Here is a 17,363-nt window from a genome sequence, read left to right as displayed (position 1 = left end):
TCTTAATGAAGCACTCTGTAAATATGTGAGAATGTATTGGGAAATGGGAAGCAGCCAAACTAAATTGCTGGCACCTCTTTGGGGCAGATGTCCATTGCAGAAGGCATTTGCCTTCCCCGCAGCAGGTCTGGGAACTGGTGGGGTAGGGTAGGGGAGATAGGTTATAATATCGCAACTTAGTACAAATAACTCATGGGAGATGCCCAGTGCAAGTACTCATTATGGAAGGAATATGGTTATCAGATAAAATGGATTGGAAGAGGATTTGAAAGAAAGCATCTGAGGAATTGAAGTTTGGAGTGCTTACATTGCATACAGCAGGGAGCCAGCCCCCTCCTTTTACAGCTCCTTTGTACCTCACATAAGGAAGGGTTGTGGGGTCCTAGCAACAGGATGGCTGGGACAAGGTTGGAAATTGCATGGAAATGACTAAGGAAAGGTTGACCTTCACTATTCAATCAGTAGATTGCCAGGTACTCCCAGATATTTTAAGTGAATAAAGTTGCAGCCTAATAAAAGCACACCAATTAGTACCTGTCTTTCTTCCAGGGTGGCCGGCCAATGGATGAATAACTATATAAATCACTATCTGTAGTTTACGTATACGTAGATTTCATATGTAGTAAGAATGACAAATCCTGGGTAGAATTTTCAGATGTGCCTAAAGACTTGAGAGCTTAAGTCGTGTTGAAAAAAACCAATGACACCTAAGTTTGTAAGTACCTATGTTATTTTGAAAATGGGACTTGGGCTCCTATGAGTTTGACACTTTTTTGAAAATTTTACCTATTGTTCATGAGCCGTAGGAAAGGGGGTGCAGAAAATTCACAAAGGAGAGAGAGGAAAAATATTCCCAGAATGCTTCTTAATCCATGAGGGGGGAAAAATTGCCATTAGTATAGGCGAAAACATAGTTTTCCTTAGCCTAGGCAATCTCATGTGCCCGTTACCTGAAGGTCGTCTTGAAGCTCCTTGATCTGTCTTCGCTTGTATCTGTATTTTTCATCAGCAGCTCTTTTCTCTTCTTCTAATTGCAGCTTTTCTTCGTACTCCTCACCTACAATATCAAATACTCTGACTTTAAACATCGTACAAGATGTGCACACTAACATGTTTAGGACATTAGATTTGCATCCCAAAAACAGACTCTTGCTGCATTTTAAAGTAAGTGCACCAAAATGTATTCAAGTACAATACACTGAGACATCATTTATGGCCATATCTAGGGTAACAGAAGTCTTCTGCCAGGCGGCCTTGAGGATCTGCAACTGTGCTATACTAAACTGGGCAGTATATTTAACAACTCACATGCCTGGTCTTGCAATGATCAATTGCTGAACAGATGTATTTGTAGATCAAAAAAGGAAGTATAGTTGGTGATAAAAGGTTGAAGCATCCTATGAAACACTTCAATCTCTGTTTGATTATTTCTGTCATTGATTAAAGCATCTACCGGGGCATAAACGTTCTAATGTTATCTACAGTGCTTCTGAGAAGCCTCTAGGACTTTCCTGTAGAATTACCACCACAGGTATTTTAGGAGACTTACAATTTTGTTACTCAACTATATAATTAAAAAATAAATACTGTACTATATTTGATGTACTATAAGATGTATACATGAAATATTAAAAGAAGAACCAAAAAGGACATCTTAATAGGAAGTCTGTGTCCTAAAGTGCCCACAGTACCTGCTTTTAATTGATTATAAAATTACAGGGAACATTCTCAAAAAAAATTTTTTTTAAATATAAATACTCCACAAACTAGTCACCTAAAAACAAAGAAAAAAGTGACTGGTTTATCAAGGATAAGGATTTAAGATCCATTGTTATAAAGCCAGCAGAGGTGCAAAAGTTAAACAACAAGCCCTGTCTTCACACAGTTACTGATTTCATTGATAAGTGTTGCATAAACAAGACTAAACAAAGAAAACTAATTGTAAAAGCAACCTGTGAAAGCTGTAAATTTGCAATGAGCTCTCAACAAAAGGCAAACATAAAATCCCACAGGATTTCATAAACTACTGTGGGGATTCAACTTGTTTAAAGTTGTCTATGCAGTACACGAACAGTGGCACAATTCTCTGCTCACCTTTTTTACCAGATAACAGCACTGTCCTATAATGAAAACAGGAACCAAACAATATTGTCACCTGCCACCACCAGTGCTTCACAACCACTATGCCTTGCTGTCCTGCCACTGGATTCAAGTACTTGCAGACCTACTGGCCATTCCTCCTGTCACTGATGAATGGGCTTTCAGTGGAGACACTTTGTGCAGTCTCTCTACAACACTTTATACCGCCCTACTGTGGTTCTGCTGTACTTGAGAGTTTTTACAACCCTTACTTAAGCTTAAGAATTTGTATAAAAATAAGGCAAAACTTGAACTTTAATAGCTTCTTTTTCCTGTATCTACTCTGCCGTGGTAAACTGACGACAACATTCAAAATTATTCTCTCTTCTGCTCCTATCAGTGTGTTCTGTAGCTAATTTATTCAGTAAGTACAGCCCTTTAGTATCATTTTTTTGTTCCAGTGTCCCTGGTTTATGCTTTCATCTCTAACTCATACAAGTAATAACAATGTTCATTTTACATACTTGTCTCTGTCACTGTTTTAAAAGAGTTCCGGTAATTACTGTTGCAGTTATTAAGAACGTGCATGGTATTTTGCAGGGCTATGACTTCTTTTTCAGCTTTGCGGATCTTTGCATCCAAATCATCACCTTCACGTTGAAGGTCCTCCTTTTCCTGGGCAGCCTAAAAATAAAAACAACAGATCTGAGAGAGAGAGAGAGAGAAATAATCCAACAGACATATTGTGATGGCTGTCTCTGGGCTGCATGGGTCTTACTGAAACACACTAATATCATGACAATAACTGAAGAATACTTGATGTTAAGTAGTTAAGAACAAAATCTTTTTCTATACTCTTACAAGAAATTAATCTTAGAGCCTGATCTTGTCATGAGCATCTTTGCAGAGCTGATTTCCCTGGAGTTTTATGTGGGCACAGGGGTTCACATGTGTGCTCACAGTAGAAGTCTTAGCTACTAAGCAGCCAGAAAGTTCTGCTTCTTCTAGGTTTGAAAACCATATGGTGAGATAAGTTGTTCAAAGTACTCCCTAACTATAAGGCTGTTCTTGGATTATACAAATTTAAGACTAAAAGAGAACTCTATGATTAAGCCTTTCGTTTTGTATATGGATTTCAATAGAGTGGCTATAACATCTTCTATCATCTATAAAACAGATTGACCAGACAAGTTAGTTAATTTTTATTTGTTTCAAAAATTTGAAATGAAGTCAGTGGTGCATTACGTGAGCACCTGATTGCATCCACATAGAGCAACTTGCAGGATTGCGGCCTAAACTAGAGTTTTACTGAAATCTAGCTCTGTGGTACAGATTTCTACTTCACAGTACTCTGTGGTACTGAATACTACTTCAATTTTTTTAAAAATCCTATTCCAAACTGAGTATAGCTGAAGGAGCACGAGAGTAAACTGCAGGATGTCCTACAAGGCATTTTGGGCCAAGGTCCCGATATGCCACATGCCATTCAGAAGTGCAGACTGGTTAGAAGATCCTGCACTCTGGGAATAGGGGTAAAGAACCATGTCCCCAAGACAGCAGGAAAGAATGCAGCTAGGACCTTTCTCCAAGAGAGGCAACTGGTGGGAAGTCAAGGTGGCTGTCTTGGAGGTGCAGGAGTTGAAACCGGAGTAGAATAGGGGAAGCTATAGTTTAAACCAACACTTACGATGGAAGAGTTTTTAGTTGATTAAAAGCATTCTAACAGTAAAGTAACTCAACTACCTTAATGATATAGTAGGTCTGAGTTTTCTCCTCTTCTCCTTCAGGAGGCATCATGACAATGGTAAGAATTTCATATCTGCATCTTAGTTTTTCAATTTTACTTAGACGGTCTTGAAATTCAGCACTGATTGATGGAAGAAAGGGAACACACATTGGTTGAGATGTTTAAGAAAATATACGTTTCTGTCTTGTACCGTTTTATAGGGTATTTCTTCTATTACAACTGCACTTGCTGCTACCCCAGTAGTCTGAACACGCACAGGGAGCCACCCATGAAGGCATTACTGCTACTGCTGTTAGGTAGGCTTATTTATTCCCAGTCCTGCCCAACCCCAGATATCTGGTCCTCTTCCCACCCCCACAACTTCTCTCACACTACTGCTTAAAGTGGACAAATTTCAGATCCCTCGCATCACAGGGAGCTCTGTAATACACCTCCCCCAAATCTTTAAAGCTTTGGCATTTAAATCCTACAGCTGCACAAGATGCCCCCTGCTGATCATTTCTTAATATTGCTACTGGTAAATGAGAATAAGCAACAGCAGGCAACAACGCCAAATCAAATTACATGCAAGTACTAATTAGCTGTGTAATTGTCAAAGGAAAAACATACAGTCTGCACTCTGGGTGAGGAGTTAAGCTTTAGTCACACTAAATCACTCTAATTTCCTACTGTGTGGGGTGTGGTTAGCAGAAGGGTGAATAAAAGCCTGCCAACTCAGCTATTGAGTGTTTGCTAGCTTCCTAGTTAGATTTAACTACTCACTACAAGACAGATATTAGGTGGTCAGAACTAAAGATTATAGCAAATATTTTGAATTGATTCTCTTATTATGAAGGCAACAAAGAAGTCTGTACTTTCTTGTAACTTTCTAATATCAGTTTACCACAGTGTAATCAACTAAGTGGTATATGTGTACCATTTCTGATCCACAGGAGATTAAAAGCTCTACTACAAGGGACTGTTAATGGAGATTCTCCGAATGCTTGTAAGAACTGTTCACTTACTGGGTCACCAATGAAGACCAGAGTTTTCTCCAGTACTTTATTCCTGATGAGTAGGTCCTCTCATAAAAAAAATAATTTGGCTGTTACAACTAGCTATTGTAACTAGCTCTAAATATACAGACAATATAGTCACCAGCTATCCTGAACAAATGCAGCAGTGGAGGGTCAGACTTAGGATCTTTGCCTTCAAAAGCCAGACCTCTACTGCTTGAGCTTAAAGAGATTCTGTATGGCTGTAAAAAGAAAAGGAGTACTTGTGGCACCTTAGAGACTAACAAATTTATTAGAGCATAAGCTTTAGTGAGCTACAGCTCACTATGCTCTAATAAATGTTAGTCTCTAAGGTGCCACAAGTCCTCCTTTTCTTTTTGCGAATACAGACTAACACGGCTGCTACTCTGAAACCTGTCTGTATGGCTGTAGGTATGCAATTACAGATTACTTACAATACCAGATGACATATTTCCATATTGGACAAATGATGATTTCTTGTTCAGGATAGGATGGGGGATAGCAGAGAATAAAGAGATATTTGCCTAGTGGTTAAAGCAGGAGACTAGCATCAAGAGACTTGGGTTCTATTCCCAACCCTTCTACTGACTTTTAGCTGTGTGACTTTGGGCAAGTCACTTACAATCTTCAATCTTTTTGTTTGGGAAATAAGGATAATATTTACTTCCCTTTGTAAACACTTTTAAATCCCACATGAAAGACACTATATAAAATTGATTTAAAAAATGATGGCTGAGAAATTAATTTATTAATGCTGTACTCAAAGACAGGGAATCTACTAGCTGATTTTTGAAACGTTTAAGAGAGGAAAATTTGTAAACTGACCAGAGTTCACCCAGATATTTTGAATATCTTAATGTATTGTGTTTACTATTTTCCATTTACTGTTAAGAACATTGAAGGTAATGTTTTGAAAATACATGGTAACTACCTTACACTTTGCCGTTCCTGCTCCACAAATCTTATCTGTGATTCAATCATTGCCTTGTGAACCTTAATTTCTTCAGTTCTTTCTTCCATAGCTGTATTTAACTGTAGCTTTTGTTTTTCCAGTGAGAGAACTTGCTCTGCTTTGTTGTACAGCGTATCTCGAAGACGTTTCAATTCCAATTTTAAGAGATTATCTTCAATCATCAAATCCTATCAAATGCCAAAAAAAAAAAAGAAAAAAAAATAATACAAAACTAAAAGGTAGGTATACTTTTCAACTTGATTTATTTTTAAACCGACACATTTTTAGACATTCCAGTTTCCTGTAAAGCACTCTTTAAACAGTATTTCTGTACCACAAAAACCAGAACTGAGCCTTAGGTTATTGTCTTATGCTGTAGTCTCAGCAGAGCCTCGACCACCCAGAGTTCTCTTGGGGACAGGGAAAAGGTGAGGGAAGCACTTGTTGCAGAGCTCCTGCTGCACCTTTTCAAGTGCTTCCGGGGCTTTTGCACCTCTTCCTTGTGTCTCACAGCAAAAGGAAGAATAGGACTTTTACAAAAATCTGTTCTAATTAAGAAATCAAAATAAAACAAAAGGATAGCTGTGATTTACACAGAACCTACATTACCAAACTCATACTCCCAAGGTTGTGCTGATGAGCCTTGCTGGGAGGAAGAAAAAGCAAACACAAAAAAAGTCTTAGTTTCAGACTTTAGACCATAAGAAAAACAAAAGATTTTTGCAGAAAGCATGAAAGTGGAAGGGAAACCAATTATTATATGTAGTTGGTGCATCCTATTTGTTGTTATATGATATTTAAATTAGTGAGCCAGAATATCCCATCAGTCTCAAAGTTGGAGGGTGAACATCTGGGTTTGGGGCATGCTAGCCAAAGAGTATTAGCTCCTTCTTTTCCCTGTCCATGTAAGCCTCTCTGTAGGGTCACCTTGGAGCTGTGACTCCACAAGGCTTTGGAGACTGGGTAGAAGGAACAATTGGGGTTCATCTGCTCTCTACAACATTATCCCTTGTCAGCTCCATGGATATTCTATCCATATACTATTGTATTACTGATGTTTCTTTGAGAAATCATTAATCCGAAAGTAGCATTAATTTCAAATTAATGATTTCTCAAAGAAACATTAGTAATACGCTTCTGGCAACAAAGCACCCTCCAAATGGATATTGCTTCATAAATGCAAGGGACTTAGTCAATAGTAACTGAATTCCCAATGGAGCCCTACAACTTGAGGTGATAAGAGGCTACAGGTCCTCTGCACCAGGGGTTCCCAAACTTGGTTCACAGCTTGTTCATGGTAAGCCCCTGGTGCAGCTCCCAGTTTACCACTCACAGCTCCCAGTGGCCGTGATTCACCGTTCCTGGCCAATGGGAGCTGTGGGAAGTGGTGGCCCCTGCTCTACACCCTCCCCAGACACTACCAGCTAATGGGACAATAGCCATGAAACTGTCCTTCATTTGAAGATCTGGGTATTACATGGAGGCTGAAAGACCAAGAAACTCCAGAGGGTTTCCCTCTGGGAGGAGATGACCCTGCACAAAAGAAAATAGAAAAGAACCCCCAATCTATTAATTAAGAGTGTTTAGATGGTTTATTATTAAAAAACAGAACAAAATAAAAAACCTCATACTTTCCATTAGTAAAAACCCACAATTATCATACCTGCTTAAGAGCTTTGGCTTTTTTTAACTCTTTATCTGATTTGTCATTGAAAAGGTTTAGTTCATCTATTCTGATCATCAGACCAGTCATTTCTTCTCCTGTTTTATCCATTGCTCTCTTGATAAAATGGACATCGCTCTGTTAGAAAATAAATAGCTTTTAGTTCACGACACTGGAAACAGATTACACCAATTACTAGCAATTAATTAAAAATTACAGATTATAAACTCTTTAGGACAGGGACTCTGTTATATTTTTGTACTGTCTGTACAGTGCCTAGCACAATGGGTTCTGGTCCATGGTGCTACTGAAATATTTTAGGTGGGGTGCAAGTAACCCTTTTATGACACTAATACACAACCTTCATATTCATGCAGTCATAGATTTTAAGGCCAGGAGGGACCATTATGATCATCTAGTCTTTCCTCCTACATAACACAGGCCATAGAATTTCACTGTATTTACCCCAGCAATTTATGGTTGAACTTTATAGAGCATATAAAGACATCCAATTTTGGGTAAGACTCCCAAGTGATGGAGAATTTACCACATCCCATGGATGTCTATTTCTATGTTTAATTACACTAGTTGTTCAGAATGTGCATCTTATTTCCAGTTTGAACTTCGATGACTTCAACTTCTGGCCATTAGATCTTATTGTGCCTTTGTCTACTAGACTAAAGAGCCCTCTAGCACAGTGGTTCTCAAACTAGGTCCGCCACTTCTTCAGGGAAAGCCCCTGCTGGGCCGGGCCGGTTTGTTTATGGGGGCTGCGGGAAGTGGCATGGGCCGAGGGATGTGCTGGCCGCCCTTCCTGCAGCCCCATTGGCCTGGAGCAGTGAACCACGGCCAGTGGGAGCCGCGATCAGCCGAACCTGTGGACACGGTAGGTAAACAAACCGGCCCAGCCCACCAGGGGCTTTTCATGAACAAGAGGCGGCCCTAGTTTGAGAACCACTGCTCTAGCATCAAATATCTTCTCCCTATGTAGGTAATTATAGACCATGATCAAGTTATCTCTTAAGCTTCTCGTTGATAAACTACTCATGATATGCTCCAATGCTTCATTTAAAATTAGACATTTTTTACTTAAAGAAGCAAGTGTTAATAGTTTGAAAATTATTTAAAAAGAAACAAAATAAAGGCCCAAATTTGGGGGATAACCTGAGGGTGAGAGGAGAAGTTATAGGTGTGTGTATATATACACAAAACAAAAATACTGGTGTGTCAAACTCATGATGGGCTGATGTAGAAACAAGTTAGGTGCATTTATACATTTCACTGTAATTGTGCTTGCAAGTAAAGTAACTTGCATGTGCATATTGGGTGACTTGTAATATACAAGATCTCCTAGAGGAATATTTTAAAAACAGAAAAAAGTTGCTTGTACAAGTACTGGGTCAACTTTGGGCTTGTGAACTTGAACATTTTTTCCTTTTAAACAAGTAAAAACTTAAATCCTAATTGGACAAAAACAATGCAATTATACTGTAATACATAAGAGCTAGTGTCAATGGAGCACAATATTATCATAGAATAATGGTCTCTTACTGATGCCTTATTGTGAAGACAAATCTGAAAAGTTTCATTTTTAGCTCTGATTGCTTGAAGATAAAGTAGATGTAAAGTAAGTTGACTTCAGTCGTCCAGTATCTATGAATTTCCCACAAGGTACATCAGAGGAGTGTGGTGTGAGGTTAACTATGAAACTTACATGAAATTCACACATCCTTAATTAATGAATAAAGAAGAAATCTCCCTAAACTAATTTGTTAGGATTTCCAGAATTTATATCAGCAAAGATGATATTGTAAGCAAGTTACCTGAAGTTTCTTGTGCTGGGCATGTAAAAGATTATATGCATCTTTCTTTTCTTCTAAGGTCTTTGTAAGTTCGGCAACTTTTGCTTCCAGAACTTGCCTTTCATCTGTATTAACATCCCCTTTTAACCGTGACAATCGTCGTTCCACTTGCTGAATATAAAAATCCTGTTAAAATTATATTTAAAAAATAAATTGAGAGACTGAGATAAATAATTGTAGCTCTTTCTATAATGCTAAATCATTGCATATAAACTTTGGAACTAAATTTTGGCTTTAGGACAGTTGCCTAATTAAGCTATTGTTATTTTACAATAATATGTGGCCTATAGCCTTCTCATTTTAATGTGAAACATTAACAAAATGCTCTTAAATGACTGGTGTATGATGATGGATCATAAGTAATCTCCTAAAAGTGTAACAAAGCGCACTCTGCACAGATAGGGAGTCAGCTAGAGGGAGGCTTACAATAGTTTTGCAATCTTGCCTTACCAGTGGAAATTGATAAAAAGGGGCAAATTTTCAAAGTAGTGCATTGGAGATATACACATAAATCCCATTAGCAAATAACAGGATTTGGGCATGTACCTCTCTTGTATCGCTTCGAAAATTTACCCTGAAGCATCAGTAGTTCAGAGGAGTCAAAGTGAAGAATTGATTTGGGAAATTAAAGTGGAGAACGGAAGATACAAAAAATAATTCACACACACACACACACACACACACACACACACACACACACTTTCATTTATGCACCTGGGGAGATGGAACTGCAGAACTCATCACAAGCACTGATCATTTCAGAAACTGCATTTTCTAAGCAGTTAAAGACAGAAAAAACCCAAACAAGCTATTCATATGTTAGCCCCAAAGAACTATCACAAATGAATTTGAGGGCTTGTTAACACTTTTACCTGATTATACATGATTTCCTGTTGCTTTAAAGTGTCTGCATCAAGTATGCGTAAACGACTGTTAAGGTTTTTAAGTGATGCTCGGGTTCCCTCGATTTCTGCAATAATAGATTTCTCCTTCTCCCTCTGTATCTGTAATTCCTGAGTTTTCTTGAAATGGAGTTCTTTCAACTGGTTCATTTGTGTTTCTTTTTCCTGATGACAAATTACTCATTAAACACACACAAAGTCAGTTTTGGGTAATGCCTTGCAAAGACACACATTTGTCTTTATCATTCAAAGAAAAAAATGATACCTCATATGTAGAATATTTTATATGTATTGGAAGCATGACATTTTAGTATCAGAAGTTTCAGAAACTGTTTGCTGGTTTGAAAAGTCATTGACTTTGGAGGATAAAAATGTATTCTTAAAATTTTGTCCTTGCAAAAGTAGTGGAGTGCACTTTTGAGAGACTTTTGTCCCTTTTAGTTTGTTCTCCATTTCAGCAAACTATAAATTCTTGCCTCTTTCCAGTCTTACCCCTCATTGCCTTCCAATATACACCTGTAAAATAGGGTAGCTTTTTTGTACTGATTTCTTACAAATGACTTACAATGTGGTGTTTTTTCAAGATTGTTTAACAATCAAAATGTACAGCAGACTGTGTATATAATGTGTATATAATAATTTTGTTTTAAAATATATTCAGACATTTTAAAATCACTTCATTCTTTTCGTACCTGCCAAGACCTAAGATGAGGTTTCTGTGCTACAGTTGATACCATTAACACCTGAAGCAAAGTAGGAAATTCAGTTCCTTGTTCTGTTTTAGGTGTTAGAGATGTCATCAGCTGTAGTGGGATAGAATCTTGAACTCTAATTGTGAGAGGTAAAAAACATGAATGTGACCTGAAATGTATTAGAAATAGATATGAACCAAAATGCTTAGATTTTTCAATCATTTACAAAATATGTTTAACTGTTAAAAAAACAAACAAAAAAAAACCCACCAAAGGATTTCTGCTTGCCAAGACCTGAATTCAAAGTTTTGCATTTCTCTCACCGTTGTTAATAACATTGAGAGATGACTTGAAGGCAGGAGGGTTGAAAGAGAGTGTTATTTTTGGAGTAAGTGTTGAAGGAGAATTATGGAACCCTGAACTCAGTAACTTGGGGGCAAGTATGGACTTGATCCAAAGCCTATTGAAGTGAATGGGAAATGGCTATTGGATCAGGCCCTAATTGAGGAAATGATTTTTTAAAATTTGATTTTAATACATATTTATTTTTAATTTCTATGACCACCTCTGTGTCCAGTTAGGGCCAATTTTGCAAACTAATGAGGGAAAAAAAAAAGGCAAAACTATCATCTCAAATAGGATCAGAATTTGGCCCTTAGTCATTAAGGTCTTAAGCAGTTTTTGTATTTTTAAATGTATTTAAAAAACATTTTCTTCCTTTTAAAAAGAGGTCCCCCAAAATAGATATGGGCATTAGATAAGAATCAGTCCCCACAACACTGCTTTGCTACAGAGTCCAGGAGACATCAGGAAACTCAAGCACAAGTGAGGAATGGGATTTTGTCTGTATTGTTCTCAGTAAATATCTTTTCACAGTAAATTAATAGATGTGGCAAATAGACATGCATGCCTAATGTTGATGGAAAGCATGCTTCTGACTAATAAATTATAGACATTATTCAAGAACAGTTCATCTTATTTAAAATATTACCCCAAGGCTGTAGAGCTGCCAAGCTCAGTGTCAGCTTGGGTTATCTGCCACATATGCAAGTAAAGAAACCCTGCTAATGGCTTAGCCACCCTAAGAGCAGATTTACGAGGAAGCAAATGCAGTTTTCAATTTACAGAAATGTTATATAATTCCAGCTAGGTTTTCAGATTTTCTGCAGTATTTAATCTTTTTTAATAGCAAACCCTATTTTTGTAATTATGTATATAGCTAAGGCTCATTTTCTCTAAACTGTGTATTAATATTCAAAGTGCAATTTAATGTTCATAGTAACTTTATAACACAACAGCAAAGTTTATGAAATAAGTACCGAATGCTATCATGAGAGCAGCATTTCACACAGCTATTGCTTGAAAAATAAGACAGGGTTTAGGAAAACTAAGTGGCAGAAACAAAGTATGTGATGGTGTGCATGACTGTAGTTTTTGTTGTCACTTGTTTGAGAACACCTGTTCTGCCACTTGTGTAATGAGGTCATCTTACAACTTTAGAGCATCCAATACCCTATCATCAAGCAAATGTCAAAGGTTCATATCAGATATGTCAGAGGCTAAACATATTTATAAAGAATTATTAAATTTGGAAACAGGGAGTTCGGTGATTTTTATTTTATTTTTTTTTAAATAAAGTATAGGAAATCTCATCTGCCAGGCTGCTGGGGAGCCAAGGACCTGAAAATCCTAGACTCCCAGAGCATCCAGACTCACAGTTCCTAAGCAGCCCAAGCTCACAGAGCTTCCAGAGTCCATGGCTCCCAGTAGAGGTGGATAGAGAATGGTAATTCCATTTTGTGTAGACATGTGAATTTTTTGGTTTTCATTCTGACTCTGAATGAAATCAAATGTCAAAATCTTAAAATCCTCCATGAAACGGAATTAATATTCTCTGCCCATTTCTAGTGATAGCTCCTTAAAATTTAGCCACAAAACTGGGATTAAATGACCTTTTGTCTAGAAATTCTATTGGATGTTTAATAACCACAAGTGATCACGATCTAGGTTTCATCTGATCTGAAAGATGGCAGTTCCACTTCTCAGTGCCCCCTCAATACCATGCCTTGATTCAGTACCAATTCAGAGGGAAGAATGCCACCTATCAAATCCACATACCACTTTGCACAACACCAAGGCTTTCCATAGGGATCTCCTATCCAAGTACTGACCCAACTGAATCATGCGTACTTTAACGTTTGAGGGGGAATGGCTGCAGGCCATATTAATTAATAAATCAATTCAATTTTAATCCATACATAAATGCTTGTCCGAAACACAACCTGTAAAGTCCACATTAATCCGCAGTGGCAGATATTGTCAAAAAGGTTTTACTTTAACAATTTTCTCCTCTTCTTTTAGTATTTCTTCCATCCTGAAAGCTTTTTCTTCTAAACTCAATGTCTTCTCAGTCACAAACTTCAGTTTATTTGAAAGATTCACATTCTGATCTTTAACATGGCTTAGCCTGAACAAAGTTATAAGGCACAATGAGTTAAAATCAATGGTACACACAAAACACTAAAATGTTTAGAACAGTTGCTTGACATTTTAGAATGTCTAAAAATATTTAGAACAGAACAGTTGCTTGAGAAGTGAATCTAATAAAGCAATTCATTATATTCATCAAAAGGCATGTAACTGTGTAGAGTATTTAAGTCCGTTTCAGATAACTGTTATGGACACTGTCTATTATCACAATTTTATAAATTAAATAAAAAATAAGATGACAACCCAGCGTCCACACAGATTTTTTTTTTTCCCCCTCCACTGAGATGAGACTCACGGAGTATTTCAAGGCTATTTAGTCCAAAGAGTAACTAGGACAGTCTAGCTGTGTCACAAAATATCCTGCTAGTTGACTACTTAAGTGTCCAACATTGTTTAAGGTTCCTTGGTATGGATAACTTGATCAAAGATCTGATTGTTACAGAATGTTTTAAACTTTTTCTAAGAGTTTCTTTCTTACCTGATGTGTTTTTCCTGGATTTCTTTCTTCAGATTGGCCGTTTCTGTTCTCAGAGATTCTAAATCAGAAGCAGTTCTGTCCACACTGGCTTTTAAAGTATCCAGCTAATAAATAAATAAATAGGATCATTTACTCTATTTTGTAGTGTGGAACATTTTAGTACATTTATAAACAATTTTCAGAACGCTCACTTATTGTTAAGCATTACCAACACTGAAATGGGATAATACTTTCTTTTATAAGTATATAAATATTAACAATCCACCTTCGGTGCCCCATCAAAAATGTCAAAACATTTGCTAGTGTTGCTAACAAACCTGTATTTCTACAAAGCAAAGATTATTCTAGATAGTTTTAAAGTGTTTTCTCTAAATGGGGAAAAAAAAAAAAAAGTCCAGATTCTTAACTGGTATAAATTGGCAAAACCCATGAAATCAGACTGATTTACACCAGGTGAGAATCTTACCCTATATATTTTTAATTAATTAATCATCAAGAAGAAAGAATGGGACCAGATACTGCAACTGCATCTGTGTGAGAAAACCCTTGTGCTTATGTGGAGTTCCAGTTACTTCAATGAGGCTCCATATGGGCACTAGCGATGGTGTGAATCCAACAGTTAGTGCTGGCCCAAACTCTGCTGATTGCACAACATTATTTTGGTTAAACTAAGGGAGGATTCTGAGGTACGAGGACACACAGACGCTTCATAAAAATTAAACAATATGTTTTAAGATCATAATGGTACCTTCTGACCTTAAAGTCTATGATTCTATAAAGGGAAATATTTTTATGCCACAGAAAATTAACCTGTGGACCTTTTTTCAGCAAGATATAATTGAAGTAAATAGTTCAGCAAGAGAGCAATACTTAGCATTTTATACATTCCAACGTCTTTACAAACGTTATCTGTTTAATCTTCAAAATACACCTTTGAAGGAGGGATGCAGGTATTGTTCCCATTTTTACAGACGTACCAACCCACTACCTCATATTGCCTCTTTATTGGGTAGCTTTATGAAAATGAAAAGCCTCTACAGTTATTTTAATTAGGACAAAATTACAAGGGCTGTCAGCCCTCATTCTTCAGAGCATAAAATGGTGATCATCTGGAGAAGTGAAGACTTTTTTTTTTCACCATGTTACAGTACTACAAAATTAGATGCATGATATGTGTGGTAAAGATGGGGCATTATATTCTGAAGCATCTAGTAGTCACTGTCAGAGGCTGGATACTATTTAAGGGAAACATTTCAACCAGTCAATGGAAGGCAACACAGTAATACAAGGCACTTCCTTTCTCAATGGCTACATGCTTCCTCCTCTGCAGCATTACTAGCCAAAGATCAAGCTCAGGATTCAAACTCCAATATCCTGCACTGCATTGGCAATTGCAGACATTTTGTTACAACATAAGGGTTGTATCAGAAAATGAGAGAGGTCACCATATATTTCTGCATTTTTGCTGTCACATTCGTTTCATTAATTAAAAGTTATGTTTTTTTTTTATTTTTTACTTTTCCCTGAAGCATTTAGTCGCTATTACCTCATCCTGGAGTTGAACTCTATAAGCATCTTGGTTTTGGTAATCTAATCTAAGTTTGGCAGCTTGCCGGTCAGCAACAGAAATTCTCTTTTCATACTCCACGTTATTCCCAGTCTCGTTTGCCAAAAAATGAATCTTCTCTTTAATCACATCTTCTTTCTTTCGAATCTCCTGTCTTACCTGGGCTAATAACTAGCAGAATAAAAAACATTTCAAGTGTTTTAAATAATGGAACAAGCATTGCCGTAAGACTGTTGCTCTTTGTTTTTGGCTATTGCTTTACCTTAAAAATCATTAATAGTAAAAAGAAACAAATCAAAATATACTTTAATGCAATAGTATGTGGTAACCTAGGTATTGCAGCACCATGAAATAATTACCTTTGATATGTGACTCATTGAACTCATATATAGTAACATAAAATACTGAAAATATTTTGGAGAGGCAACTTCTATTCCAGTTCTCTCTCTCAGTATTAAAAATCACTGTAAACTTACATAGAACAGTGACACACTCAGAGTAACAGGAAAGGAAGAGGTTAGAGGCATGAACAGCATTCTAATAGACCGGAACAGGGGAGAGGCCATAGAGGAGGTTACAATAATAGTAATAATTCATAGCCATGACAAATGATGACCAAGGTGTGTGTGAGGGTTTTAGCACTGCAGATTTTAGGAAATGGTGAATTTTGTTATTCTTAAAGAGTAAGTAAAAAGGCTCAGCAAGAACTTAGATATTGGTGAAACAATAGTGGACAACAATTAATTTCCCGTTCTTTGAAAAGTGACAGCAAAAAATTGACACCATCTCTCTTAGCTGATCCGGTCCCTATATTAAGAATCATAACTGCTTATTTTAATCACAAAAAATAAATCAACAGGACTAATTGCAGAGTATGTGAGAAAAGGTAGCAGAATCTGGCCACTAGCAATTATATGGCCTACAGTACTAAAGAGCTCAAGTTATTCCAGCTAAGTTTCTACATTAACTCACATTCTAAATGATTCCTCCTGATTTTTTTCTCTTTATTATATTGTTTATTGTTGTATAATAATAATAATTCAAAACACTTTTTCCCACAGAGCTTCCTAACCCAAATGTGAACAACATGCAAAGCTGAAGTTCCCCTGTTTTTCAGGGCAATTTCATACTAGCAAAAGCTAAGATTTAGTGCAGAGTCTTCTTTCAGACATATGACACCTTTTCCAAAATCTGAAGCTATCATATGAGGCTTCTGAAACTTTATAAAAATTCCACTTTGATACCCATGTTTATTTCTGCACACATCTCAAATTCAATACATATACAAAAAACAGAATGTGCGTTATTTAACCCCCTTTCATTATAGCTTTTTTTTTTTTAGGACAGAAACATAAACCTTGAGGCTTTAAGACAATGAGAAAGGTGACAAATAATAGAAGCAAGCATTAACTTGTAAAATGTAATCAAAACAACACTTTGAAAGGCTTTTTAAAAATTGCTACTGTTGATTCATGTTTGTAGCAAGTACTTAGGGCTAAATTCTGACCTTAGATATGCACTAACTCCAACTGACCTTTATAGGGGCCACACATGCACATGACGGCAGAAGTCGTATCAATCAGAAATCTAAAAATTAATTCCCCTATTTTCCCTTTGAATCATGTCCCAGACCTGCAATTTCCCCCTCCTCACTCTTTTGCAGCCCACTATCCTTTTCTAAGAGGAATGGGTAGAAGTCTACCTGCTCTTAGTGCTGATAAGACAAGCCAGAGGGATCATTATCAGAAATTGCAAGACACTCTAGCTCCTGATGGAACAGGGAACGTCAGACTGGAACTGAAAATTAAACTTGACACTCCTGTATGGTAGTGCAGAAGAGCATCGCTTAAGTTGAGAGTGACTTTACTTAGCTTAACAGACACCCCTTTAAGACTAAGAATATTTATCAAAATGA

At 37.0% G+C, this 17,363-nt stretch overlaps 1 protein-coding gene across 2 annotated transcripts in view; it reads right to left on the bottom strand.

Annotated features, from left to right (window-relative positions):
- CCDC39 (coiled-coil domain containing 39) overlaps nt 1-17,363 on the bottom strand; it is a 28,905-nt gene that overhangs the window by 4,460 nt on the left and 7,082 nt on the right. For both annotated transcript variants that reach the window (XM_038415316.2, XM_043492452.1), the window contains exons 7-16: nt 15,428-15,619; nt 13,882-13,985; nt 13,248-13,380; nt 10,192-10,386; nt 9,281-9,445; nt 7,458-7,595; nt 5,774-5,982; nt 3,823-3,946; nt 2,604-2,763; nt 951-1,057 (exon numbers count right to left, since the gene is read on the bottom strand). In XM_038415316.2, coding sequence (XP_038271244.1) covers nt 951-1,057; nt 2,604-2,763; nt 3,823-3,946; nt 5,774-5,982; nt 7,458-7,595; nt 9,281-9,445; nt 10,192-10,386; nt 13,248-13,380; nt 13,882-13,985; nt 15,428-15,619 — 1,527 coding nt within the window. The remainder of the gene's footprint in view (nt 1-950; nt 1,058-2,603; nt 2,764-3,822; nt 3,947-5,773; nt 5,983-7,457; nt 7,596-9,280; nt 9,446-10,191; nt 10,387-13,247; nt 13,381-13,881; nt 13,986-15,427; nt 15,620-17,363) is intronic.

Source organism: Dermochelys coriacea, chromosome 9 (assembly GCF_009764565.3).
Source record: "Dermochelys coriacea isolate rDerCor1 chromosome 9, rDerCor1.pri.v4, whole genome shotgun sequence".
NCBI lineage: Eukaryota > Metazoa > Chordata > Testudines > Dermochelyidae > Dermochelys > Dermochelys coriacea.
Note: the sequence above shows the minus strand (reverse complement) of the source record. Positions and strands in the feature narration are given on the sequence as shown.